This window comes from Arachis hypogaea, chromosome 4 (assembly GCF_003086295.3).
Source record: "Arachis hypogaea cultivar Tifrunner chromosome 4, arahy.Tifrunner.gnm2.J5K5, whole genome shotgun sequence".
Lineage (NCBI taxonomy): Eukaryota > Viridiplantae > Streptophyta > Magnoliopsida > Fabales > Fabaceae > Arachis > Arachis hypogaea.
The window spans coordinates 15,808,872-15,821,622 of NC_092039.1; the positions used below are offsets into that span (position 1 = coordinate 15,808,872).

General features: G+C 35.1%; 2 protein-coding genes across 3 annotated transcripts; one reads left to right on the plus strand and one right to left on the minus strand.

The window, feature by feature from the left end:
- Window positions 1-687: 687 nt before the first annotated feature.
- On the minus strand, window positions 688-3,675 carry LOC112796390 (probable polygalacturonase). Of its 2 annotated transcripts, none has more exons than XM_025838822.3 (6): window positions 3,396-3,675; window positions 2,544-2,917; window positions 2,202-2,322; window positions 1,931-2,105; window positions 1,777-1,847; window positions 688-1,697 (listed from the first exon to the last, which is right to left on the minus strand). In XM_025838822.3, the coding sequence occupies exons 1-6, from the start codon at window positions 3,403-3,405 to the stop codon at window positions 1,027-1,029; spliced, it is 1,422 nt and encodes a 473-aa protein (XP_025694607.1). In that variant the 5' UTR covers window positions 3,406-3,675; the 3' UTR covers window positions 688-1,026. The 2 variants fall into 2 exon arrangements, with proteins under 2 accessions (XP_025694607.1, XP_025694608.1); XM_025838823.3 differs by having other exon boundaries at window positions 2,544-2,858; window positions 3,400-3,670.
- A 2,228-nt stretch (window positions 3,676-5,903) lies between these two features.
- Window positions 5,904-12,383, plus strand: LOC112796391 (probable hexosyltransferase MUCI70). The gene is made up of 8 exons (XM_025838824.3): window positions 5,904-6,157; window positions 9,301-9,410; window positions 9,566-9,748; window positions 10,496-10,564; window positions 10,654-10,853; window positions 10,972-11,387; window positions 11,490-11,674; window positions 11,913-12,383. Exons 2-8 carry the CDS (start codon window positions 9,329-9,331, stop codon window positions 12,278-12,280), a joined length of 1,503 nt encoding a protein of 500 aa, XP_025694609.1. The 5' UTR covers window positions 5,904-6,157; window positions 9,301-9,328; the 3' UTR covers window positions 12,281-12,383.
- Window positions 12,384-12,751: the final 368 nt, after the last annotated feature.

Sequence of the window (12,751 nt, forward strand, 5' to 3'; positions counted from 1 at the left end):
ATAAAACAAAACGTAAGCATATATTCACAAAGATATTATTGATGACTTGCAGTACTATTCCCATAGTCCCATGGTTTTCCTTATTTGAAAACTTTATCTTTGCAAATCCTAGAAATGAGAACATGCTCAACAAGTAGAATACTAGATTCCTAGTGAATTCTAAGTCTAGAATGATGATGATTGCTATCCCTACTGAATCCATTCAGTTAATATATTGCATCATTCTGGTTCTATGGGTAAGCATAATCATGCTTGTGATGCCGTAAAATGCATCAAATAGAAAAGGGCCATACTAAAATCTTCAGATAAAAATGATTATAGTTCAATGAAATAAATTTCTGCACTGTTTCTCACCCTTTAATTTCTGCATGCACTTATTATAATATTTATTCTGTGTATATTTTACTTTTCATATCTGATTCTATGTATGCAAGCTTCAATTCACATCCATAAGATGTTCAAAACACTTGAGAAACCTGTGTGAAACAATTAAGTGCGGAAATTAAACCTTTGAGCTTGTGATCTTTTAGTACAAGACAAATTGATTGCGCCACAACAAATTAACATAAATTTCAATGTGAAAAAAAATAACAAAGAAAGAAATAAGCAAAGAACATTTTTAAAAAGGAAATTGTGATTAAAAATTAGGAGAATAGCATCGCTTGATCAAGCTTTTAGAACACAGAATTATGGCTCAAAATATATTTTCTTTAATCGAAGTATCATCCAAATCCACCTCATGCTTTACACGAAAAAACAAAACTATTAGATTGAGTTCTCCTGTGATGACACTACCAAAATTTCCTTACACATGAATGAAGAAATGAAACTGTACAAATAATGTGTTTTCACGCAACATGCAAGAATGTAAATCTAAGGGATGAACAAATGAATGATTGGACTGTCTTATTTTCAAAGAATATTGAACCAAAATCTTAGAAGGTGGATGACCGTACACTTTTTTCATCGACATCAATCAAACAAGATACCCAAGAAGATTGAATCTTCTGGTGAAGTGAAAGAGAATCACAGTGCTGAGGCTTTTCTTCCACTGGTACTCAGTAAGTAGAAACACGACGAGGAAGAGTTTGTAGGGTTCCGAAGTTCTGGACAAGGTTCAGGATTGACAAAATCCGAAGATCCTAAGACATTTGAACATTCCCAGGCACTTGAAATAGAGTTTATAGACAAGGTTATGTTGGAAAGGCATATGTTGGTGAAAGGGGATTCTTCTATTCCAGCAAAGCTTCCGGCAACAGTGATGTTTCTGCCAATAACACCCTTCAAGGTGATAAAATCCAAATGTGGAAGAGCGTTTGGATCAAACTTGTCATCAGGATGAGAACCACAATGACCTGTGGCCGCAATCGCAACATAGACATTGTCCATTTGTATGTCAGATATAACAATTTCTTTCATGTAACCACCTCTACCTCTGGTTGTTCTGAACTGGACGCCTTTATCTGAGTCGAGAACATGAGAATGTTCCACGAAAACATTCGAAAGACCACCAGACATTTCACTACCAAATGCAAGAGTAGAGCCAGAAAATGCACTCAAAGTCACCCTTCTAATGTGTACATTCTCTGTTGGTCTACCATAGGCAACACCATACTCATCCCAACCACTTTTAAGAGAAATTGCATCATGTCCCATAGCAACAATGCAATCTTCTATACAAACATTATTAGAAGAATCTGAAGAATGAAGTACACAAACATTAGCCAAGTGATATTATAGGCCAAAGTGAAGTCCATAATATGTTACATTACATACCAGGAACTATACCAACAGTAAAAGGTGATTCTGCAGGAGCAGAAATTGATACATTTTGAATATGTACATAGCTGCATCAAATTAAACATAACTAAATCAGTTAAGAGCTCTATTTAATTAGAAAACTGAGCATTGTTTCAATAAAAGCACATACCTGCAATAAACAGGGTGTATTGCGTATGCCGGGGCATTCAAGATTGTGAGATTTGAAACTACCACATAATCAGATTCGACGAGTTCAATCAGATGAGGACGGCTATGATTCAGTGTATGCAAGGTAAACCACTCCCACCAAACAGATCCCATGCCGTTGATGGTTCCATTGTTACCTGAAGAAGCACATCAAAATATATAACATCAGAGTTCATTGTAGAAACAAAACAATGACAAAAAAGAATGAAACTTGGGACCAGAAAACTAGAAACCTGTTATGACCACATCATGTAACTGGTATCCATTGATCAAGCTCTGGTATCGTCCCCCGGGAACTTCGAGCCCTCGGCCATAAGAAGGTAAGGGCTTTACAACATCCCAATGAGTTGGATCCTGAACAAAAAATCAAGAACATGCTAAAAACACCAAAGCCTAAGTAAAAGTGTGAAACACACTTGAATCTTGATTAATTAACCTTACAACATCCCAATGAGTTGGATCCTGAACAAAAAATCAAGAACATGCTAAAAACACCAAAGCCTAAGTAAAAGTGTGAAAAACACTTGAATCTTGATTAATTAACCATTGTACTAGAACATGTGATCCATCAATACCTGAGATCCAATAATAGTAGCACCTTTTTCCAAAAAAAGGGTAAGGTGGCTAGTGAGGTTGAAGCTTCCTGTGAGCCATTTTCCGGGCGGCACATAGAGCTGAGCGCCGCCTTTATCAGCGAATGACTTGAGATAGAAGACAGCATTTTGGAAAGGGATTGTGTTGAGTGTTTTGCCATCTCCAACAGCACCAAACTCAAGAATTGAGACACTGTGTGGTCTAGGATCAAGTGTTGGATTCAAACTACATTGTCCACCATATCCATCAACAATTATCACGGCATTGCTCCATGCCAGAAGCAAGAGCAATGCCACCTGAAAAAGATAATAGTAAAAAGATGGAAAATGCAACCCACTGATTCTCACAAGATTTCCTACAAATGCAAATGATTAATCCAAGGTTAAGGCACAATGCTCAAATATAGTAGAAACAATAAAAGCACAACGCTCATCTGAATTCAGAATGCATGATGCTAACACTACACACTAATGAATTGCTAACAGTTTATACAGTTTATACTTGATAATGACACCCAAAAAACAGAGGCTAGTTTATCAGATCAGAAAGGAATGAGAGTTGATTTGATTTGATTTGATTGAAGCAATACAATTGGTGGCAATTACCATTGCCATGTGCCTATGAAAAGGAATAATACAAAGACCAAACCAAAACAGAATCACATACATAATAAGAACATAGACACCCTTTGACTTAAACATAAAAAAAAAAAAAAACAAACAAAGATTGTAACTTGAGAAGGCCTTGTGAGTTATAATCAAGACCCAGAATCCAAAATTTCATTACGGGCAGAAATAAGAAGAGAGAGGAATGAAGAACCAAAAGAAACGTACTTACAAGCATCTTCTATGAGTCAAAGGTGTGGCAAAAGGGTTAGAGACCAAAGGGGAGACAGGAACCGGTACGCACTAGTGCCAAAGCAACTACTAGTGACTAAACAACTTACACAAAAGAAAAACGCAAAAGAGGCAGGGAGAGAGAAAGAGAAAGTAAAAAGAGGAGGAAGAAGAATGACCAGCCGCAGGAAAAGGATGCAGCTTTGTGCAGTTTTATGAGAATTTTATAAAGCATTAATAACAAACAATCATGTAAAATGTAAATGATTAATGGTCCTTTCACACATGGGTGCATATATGATATATGTAATGTATATTTGGTTTTAAGAAAAAAAAAACTTGATGGGTATTGGTTGGGAGCATAGCTAAATTATTTTACAATCTTGCTATGCGTGTATTATTTATAATGGGTTATGTTAACTATACATAAAAATTAACTATACTTTAAAATATAAAATATATATTAAAAATAAATTAATAAAATAAATATATGAGGACTATTTTTAACATATATAATATTTTTAATTTATAATAAATATTATTTTAATATTAATATTGTTTATAATTAATACATATTTTTTATTTTGTTAATTAATAAAATTAACTATAAAAAAAAGGGCAACCCGGTGCACAAGCGTCCCGCGTTTAACGCAGGGTCCGGGAAAGGGCCGCAACCAAGGTTGTAATGTACGCAGCCTAACCTGATAACTATATAATTAATTATTCATAATAAGTATATTTTTATATAAATATAAAAAATATTTAGTATAAATATTATAAATGATAATAAAAAATAATATTGTAAATTATGTTATAATAAAAATAATAAACTTTAAATTTTTATACTCATTATTTGAATTTGAATAAGTATTTTAAAAATATATAATTACATGATAAAATAAAATTTATATGAGATTAATTACATCTTTGTGGTTAGTTTCATAAATATTTAAATTGAATTTAGAATTTACATTTGATAGTTTGATTTTTCTTTCTAAGAATATTTTAAACTAATTTTTTTTTTGAAAATTTGAATTAAATTCTATTTTTAAAATAAATTATATGCCAATTTTTAATTGGTAAATTTATATTACCAATATATGCTAATTATCTTAATTTTTGTATACTTTTTCTTGGTCAAAATTAAAGTCTAGCCATACCACATACAAAAAATGAAGTATCTTTTATGCCTATGTTTATATAATCGAACCATATCATATTATATGTATATTAAAAATTAATCATCAATTAATTATTGCGTACAAATATATAAAGGGTAAGTATGATTTTGGTCCCAAAAGTTTAGCGCCAAAATCGAAATCGTCCATCATCTAATTTTTTATTTAGAATCGTCCTTAACGTTTTTTCCATATTAAAATCGTCCTTTTTATTTAAATTTTTAATTTAATTTCTAAACTACCCCTGCTTTAAAAAAGGGGTAAGTATTGTTTTGGTCCCTAACGTTGAAGCTGAAAATCGAAACCGTCCCTCATCTAATTTTCGATTTAGAATCATCCTTAACGTTTTTTTCGTATTAAAATCGTCATTTTTAATTTTTTTAGACAAAAATACCCTCACCACTACCAACAAAATTATCTTCTCAACGCGTGTAGGAGGGAGGGGAAAGGACGCGGGGTGGAGGTGGGGGTGGGGGAAGGGGAGACGGGGAGGGGGAAGGGGGGCGGCAGCGGCAAATCTTGGAACCGCCGTCGCCGTCGTCGTGGCCGTCGCCGTTGGGGATCGCGAGGGAGAGAGGAGACGCGAGCCACTGCCGCTGCCTCGCCGCATCGCCGCCTCGCAACCTTGGTGTTGGTGGTGGTGGTGGTGGACCGGCCAAACCAAGCCAAAACCTTACGCTATAATCATGAATTAAAAGTAGTGAGATACTAGTACACTTTAGGGCTTGTTTGGTGAGCTTATAAGAAAAGATCTTTTTTTGAGTTATCTTTTTTTAAAAGATCTTATAGAGAAGTAAAAGTAATTTTATGTTTGGATATCTCATGTAAAAAGGTCTTTTTATATATCAATTATGTTTGGGTATAACAATATAAAAGTATTTTTTTGTTTATTTATTACATGAAAAACATCTTTTTTAAGGAAAAAATCTTTTAAAAAAAGATGTAAATTACAGCTTCTCAAAAAAGATCTTTTTTTGATTTTACTGGTACTTTTACTTTTACTACTAGAAATTTGCCAAACATGTTAAAAAATAAAAAAAGATCTTTTTTCATTGAAAAAGATCTTTTTTTAACAAAATAATGGCGCCCAAACATGCACTTAAAGATAGATACATACGTAATCAAAGTTTTAAAAACCAGACCGGACCGGCCGGTTCAACTGTAAACCGATAACAAAAGCAGTCCGATCTACTATCTAAAATCACTGATAGAAAATCTACTCAAAAACTGGCGAACCGGTCAAAAACCGGACGGTTGGATCGGACCGGCAACCGGCCGGTTCGGATAAGACGACGCCGTTTTTTATTTTAAAAAAAAAAAGAAAACAGAAGCAAATGCAATAATGCATTCGAGACCCAACACCCCCTCTTCTTCCCCCAACATTCGTCACACCTGGAGAACTCTGAAGAAAGGAAAAATAAAAAACCCTAGCCCTTCATCGCCGTCGCCATTCCCGGATCCTCAGCGCCGCCGCCGTCCCTAGGTCCTCAGCGCCGCCGATTCTTCCTCTTCCCCGTGTCCGGAACCCAGTAGATCGGCACGTCGTCTTCATCTTCGCCGGCTTCTCGGCACGGAACCCAGGTTAGTGGCTTCTCGTCTTCATCTTCAGTTCTTCACTGAATGTTTAGTCTTGTTCTTGGCTTGAACTTTGAAGCTCTGAAGTTGTTGTTCTTCGATCTTCTTCTTCGGCCTTCTTCAATTTTTGTTCCGTTTTTCTTCAATTCTTCTTCTTGGGTCTTGGTTTGAAGTTTGTTTCTGAATGTATTTGTCGATGGATCTGTAATTAACTAATTACCCAGGTTAGTGTTTTCTCTGTTTTCAAATTTATTGTTACTCTGTTTAGTGTTTTCTAATTGCTCGTTGGCTAGTGTTTTACACTTTTACTGGTTTACTGGTTGCTGATGGCTCCAAATTTTTTTGTTCACATTTGCTAATGGCTTTGATTTGTAGTTGCTGGTTTTGCTTTGATTTGTAGTTGCTGGCTTCTAATTATTGCTGGTTTTGCTGGCTTTGTTTGTTGCTGAATGTTGCTGGTTTTTGCTGGCTTTGTTTGTTGCCGGTTGCCGTTCGGTTAGTGGCCTCCGCTTCTTCTTTTGAAGTTCTGAAATTGTTGTTCAATCATGGTGGTTCCATTTTTCTTGTAATCTTCTGTAATTGGCTGTTGCTGATGGATTTGTCTTGTATTTGTTAGTTGGTGATGGTGATGGCTGTAAATTTTTTTTTTCAAATTTACGGGTGGCTGGCTCTGATAGTCTGATTTAGTGTTTTACTGATTTGAAATTGCTGGATTTAGGCTGAAATTTTTGTCAAAAACTTTAATAAGAGCATTAACTTGTTTTACTGTTATCACATTCAAGAACTTTAATAAGAGCATTAAGTTCATCAGTTTGTGCTTTTCATCTCACTACAAGAGCTAACTGTGAGGAAACAGTGGATTCTAAGCTGACCACTTTGCTGACTTATTTTATCAGCATCTTCTTCCAACTCTTTTGTTTCAAATTTATTGATTTAGTCTGAAATTTTTGTCCAAATTTACTAATGGCTCTGTTTTGCAATTACTAGTTGCTGATGGCTCTTAATTTTTTTGTTCAAATTTACTGATGGCTTTGTTTTGTAATTGCTGGTTTTGCTGGGTGAAGGTTTAGTGTTTTGGAATGTTTTATAATGTGCTAATGTTTGTAATTGCTGGCTTTGTTTGTAACTGTTGGGTGAGGGTTTAGTGTTTTGTGATTATTGGTTAATGTTTTGGTTTGTTTGTTGCGGAATGCTGTAGGCCAAAGCAAATTTGCAACAAGTTCTTGCAGATTTTGATGATTGATAAATCATGATGTTGGGATTTAATATTTAGATATGTTTTTTTACTATTTAACTTTTGAGTTTGTATTTTGATAAGGTCATATGGATTTGGTTGATGATATTTTATGCAGTGTTTTAAATTTTGAAGATATTTTAAAATTTATATTACACTATAATTATATTTTAGGATGTTTATTTATAATTTATTTATTATTCTATTCTAAAATGGTTTATCCGGTTGAACCACCGGTTGGACCAGTGAACCAGTGACTAGAGCGGTTTGATAACCAGTCCGGTTCTCAGAACCTTGTACATAATACTTAAAGAATAATAATATAACAAAAGCCTGTGAAGGAAAAAAAATAAACAAAATCGTTAGCCGTTTTTACGCACGAAACGTTAAAGTGAAAACATCGCATATATATACTGGTCAAAAAATCGGCTGAACCAGCAATTAATCGGTGAACGGTCAGACCGATCGGGTTTTTTAAGACTTTTCCGGTTCAGTGGTTTAGCAAAAAAAAAAAAAAAAGGTCCCCAAGCCATACCCCTATGGCCCATCCCATCCCTCTTTCTCTCTGAAAATCCAATGAAGGACAACCCTCCTTGGAAGTTCGAACGCAGCCGCAGCCACCATCGCTCTTCACTCATTGCGGATCTCTTCTCCTCCGGGGACAGACCGTGGGTGCCGCGTTGCGTGTGGAAGCTCTGTTCGCCAGAAGTTCGAACGCAGCCCACAGCCACCATCCCTCTTCTCCTATCAGAGGAAAGAGGAGCTGCAGCCGCCGCCACCACTAGTGTAGTCTCGTCGTCGGCCCTGAAATCGTCGTCTCTGTCCTCGCGTCAAGCCTCTGTCTTCGAGTCCCTTCCCTCTCTGTCCAAGGTCACATATCTGTTGAAATAATGGTTGATAGTTGATTTGAATGATTCTGTTGAATTTTTTTGTTGAGTTAATTTGTCTGAGTTAATTTTGTATGGAGTTATGAGTTGGGGTTTATGGTGGATTTGAATGTTGTTAATTTTGTATTCTGAGGCAGGAGACAGGGTTTGTTGCTGATATGATTCAGAATTTTGTTTGGATGTTAAGTTTGTATATTTTTTGGTTAATTTTTCTGTTTTTGGTTTCTTTTGGCTTCTGAATTTAGTTTGGAGGTTAAGTTTGTATTCTTTTTTTGTTTAATTTTTCTGTTGTTGGATTTTTTTAGCTTTGGATGCTGAGTTTTCTTTGGATTCTGAGATTTGTTATTGAATACTTGATTAGAAGTTTTTGTTAAAATTTGTTGTGATTCTGAATTCTGTTGCTGATTCTTTGGGTTTCTGTATAAATTTGTGTTTTTCATTGGTACTGATTACTTGATTATTAAAAATTATTGTTGAAATTTTTGTTATTCTAATCTTTTGATCCGCAATTTCCCATTCATCCATGTCGTGAAACGATAAGTCGTGAAACGATGAAGGGAACACTCTGTGCATGTTGGAATGACGTAAAATTATAAAATTTTGAATTTTATTAACTTAGAAGTTATTAAATTTAATTATTTGAAATTTATATATTAAATTTTAATAATTTAATTAAATTGGTTGAATCTTGATTGAATCTGAGAATTATTAAATCGATTATTTTATTGGTTTATTGACCAGTTGGTTCTTGCAACCTTGATTATATGCATCTCCATCCTTTTCACACCGACACTACTCTCCCCACTCTCACTATAGTCAAATACCTTATTCTCTATCTGGGTTTTACCCTCTTCTCTTTTTACCCGCTTTATTATCTCAAAGTCTTGGTTTTGATTGAGACCCTGTCAGGCCATTTCTTCTCGTGTCCAACACTTTCTTGTTTTGTTGGCTTTATCAATTTTTTCTATTAATCTAATGTCTTTACCATAACTCTCTCTGTGTGTATCTTTGTTCATATGCGATTCCAGTAATGACGAGCTGAAGAAAGAATCAAATATGGAAGGCGATCTTCAGAAGTCTTTGTCCTTGCGCCCCAATCGTAGAGGAGACCGAAATAATCAAACCGCATCTGATAAAGGTAATGGAGGAATGCCATCAAGTATGTTTGGTTCTTAATTTGTTGAAAAAGCTTGTCTTTTTCTTTACTAAATGGCATGCTGGGAAAGTAAACAACTAGTTTGGCTTTGGCTGATGTACAAAATTTGTAACCTTTTTTTGGGGTTGGCTATGCAGATTCAGAAGCGGGTTTCCTTTCTTCAGGGTGGGCCTCCCAAGATGGTTACCCGGTTAAGATTGTTTGGAGGAAGGGGTTTATTCGGTTGGTTCTTGTTGCAGGGATCCTGTGGATGCTATTAATTCTTGTTGCATTGTTGTTCCATATATGGTCTTGTCAATCTACTGTCTCCTTTTTATCAGGTTTAGCACATTCCGCTACTACTTGTGTGCCTTCTCAAGTTCATCCATTATCATTAGCTGTCCTTGATTATGATCACATGAGCATTTCATCATACTTTTATCCTTCACTTGATCTATTGGGAATTAGGCAGAAAGGAATAGATAACATCAATGTTAGATTTTAGTTTTTGTGGCTGTATTCCATTGCCCAGTATTAGAAAGCGAACTCCCTAAACCCTAAATCTATAGATATTTGTCTTTGAGCAATATAATTTGGAGATTCTGTCTCTCTCTAGTTTATATCTAAAAATAGTTCCCCCCCTGGGGGCCGTTTTTCTTTTTCCCTTCACTGTAGATTCAGGAAGTAATTCTGATTTTTATTAAAGCTTGAACTAGTAGAATTTGGTACTGAAACATGAATTTAATGATTTATTGGTGTATAAGAAATTATTCCTCCTCTATTTCCTGTTATTCTAGTTACTTTGCCCTTAACTCTTTGATGATTCAGAGGTTTCACTGAAGGGAAATAGGACTGCATAATAATTAATATGCATTTTGTTTCTGAAGCATAACTGTGCAAATGCATATGTCTACGTTGTTATTGGTGTATTTATATGCACATTTGCTATGAGTATGATTGCAACATGATGGGGACATTCTGATTATTTAATTTTATGCTTCACCAAATTTGTCTTCAATTTTCTTCACCAAGATAGTCCATGAAGTGTCATAATATCTGAAATTATGTGGTTTCTACTTGACCTGCAGTTATGTGTAACAAAGAAAGCAAGGTTTACTACATGTTAGACACTATGGGACTTGTATCAAAACCTCACAGTAAGATTTTTGCAGTTTGGCCTCCAACCATTCATCTTAGACTATACCAAATAATAACAGATGGTTGATTTACTTCTTCTATTCATTAGGGTGCCCTATTCCTGTTGCCAACAACCCTGATAAAATTATTATCCCAAATGGAAGAACTTCTGACAAAATTGTTAAAAAGTTATCATATGTTATGGAAGATGAAATTTCACATAATGGTTCTCAATCATCTCCTCTATTTGGAGGCCATATAAGTTGGAAGCAGAGGGAGGAAAGTTTCAAACTAAAATCAAATATGAAGGTAAATTTATTGTGATGTTTGATATAGTTAATTCTGATTGCAACTGCTTTACAGTTTTATAAGTTTATGTGTTATCTGCCATTGCTGAATCTTGTTTTCCTGTGGGCTCCATGATCAGGTGCACTGTGGATTTATCCAAGGCGGTGGTGCTGACATGGATCCTGTAGACATCAAATATGTCAAGAAATGTAAATTTGTTGTTGCATCTGGCATTTTTGACGGCTATGATCTACCTCATCAACCATCAAATATAAGTGACCGCTCCAAGAAGCTCTTTTGCTTTCTTATGGCGGTGGATGAAGTATCTCTGAAATTCATTAGGGAAAATGCTACTGTCAAAGTAGACAATGATGGTGGAAAATGGGTAGGAATTTGGCGTCTTATTCTTCTTAAGCATCCACCTTATGATGAACCAAGAAGGAATGGGAAGGTTCCCAAGATTTTAACTCACAGAATGTTCCCTGAAGCACAATATAGCATATGGATAGATGGTAAAATGGAGCTGATAGTTGATCCATTGCTAATGCTTGAGAGGTACTTATATCCGTCATTATAATTTTGCCTGGTCTTAAAGATGATATGAATATTTAAAAGATAGTGATGTGTGTAACCCTGAAAACGGTGTTTGCCGTGCAGATATCTATGGCGTGGGAAGCATTCATTTGCCATTGCCCAACATAAGCATCACCGCAGTATATACGAAGAGGCAGATGCAAACAAAAGGCGAAAGCGATATGCACGACCCCTCATTGATCTCCACATGAAAATCTACTATTATGAGGGAATGAAGGAATGGAATCCAAAAAAAGGGACTGCTAGTGGTAAGAGAGGAAACTGAGCCCTTTTTTAAAGTTTGATTTCAACAACGATTTTTGTACTCTCACTCTCACTTCTGATATTCCAAATCAATCCTCCTCAGGTTTTAGCTCTTGAATCACAATAGTAAATCCTTTTTTTTTTATTTTATTTTATTTTTTTTTAAAGCATGGCGAATGCTTCAAAATTCTGCTCATCAATTCCGGTATTGTGTTATTTCTGACAGTAAGTTTAATATTTCAGATGTGCCAGAGGGAGCAATCATACTCCGAGAACACACTGCGATGAACGACTTGTTTAGCTGCTTGTGGTTCAATGAGGTTCATCTCTTCACACCAAGAGATCAACTTAGTTTTGGATATGTTGCTTACAGATTAGGGGAGTCATTCAACTTCTTCATGTTTCCAAACTGTGAATATAATTCACTGTTTGTGTTGCACCCTCACACAAGAGAGCACTCTTCTCCCATTGAATGGGTTAAACGGTTGGATGAACTCAAGAATAGCAACTTAAGAGAAACTAGAGGAGGATTAGGTTTATTCACCCCTTATCCAGGGAATCTTAAATCTGTTGTTCTGCCAAATGTAACAAGAACATCTAAAGCAGGCTGAATTTTTGTTTGATAACATTAATACATCTCTTATGTAATTTTTCCCTCGAGATTTATTGTTAATTTACTTAATGAATGTGAGGAAAAGATATATTTTTGTTTAACATTATCCATCTCTTATGAACGCTAAAATCGATTTTATTTTCTCGTTTTTTCCTCGGTTGTGCATAAACGACAGCTGATTAATTGAGATTGAAAATAGACAACTAAGAAAATACGATTGAAAATTTACACTATACCAAAATTACTCATGATTTGTTACCATTCCTTTAACTTCAGTACTTTAATCGAGTCAGAAAAAAAAAGGGGGAACAACGATCAACAAAGATTTTTTGGATTTAGAAAATTGCCAAAATAGCAAAATCATCAAGACCAGTTATATTTTTCTATGGGAGATGGTATTTATTAGGGACGCAATTCTCTTAGAAAAACCAAACAAGAAAAAATGCAAAAGATTTCCTTGAAGGAATTA

Bases quoted from the DNA above. Each gene is read 5' to 3' on its own strand.
- LOC112796391 (XM_025838824.3), top strand. From the start codon at position 9,329: ATGGAAGGCGATCTTCAGAAGTCTTTGTCCTTGCGCCCCAATCGTAGA. The intron at 10,565-10,653 runs GTAAGATTTTTG...TCTATTCATTAG, and splicing joins ACTTGTATCAAAACCTCACA to GGTGCCCTATTCCTGTTGCC. The intron at 11,675-11,912 runs GTAAGAGAGGAA...TTAATATTTCAG, and splicing joins AAAAAAAGGGACTGCTAGTG to ATGTGCCAGAGGGAGCAATC.
- LOC112796390 (XM_025838822.3), bottom strand. The intron at 2,323-2,543 runs GTATTGATGGAT...TTTTTTGTTCAG, and splicing joins CTACTATTATTGGATCTCAG to GATCCAACTCATTGGGATGT. The intron at 1,698-1,776 runs GTATGTAATGTA...TTCATTCTTCAG, and splicing joins TACTGTTGGTATAGTTCCTG to ATTCTTCTAATAATGTTTGT.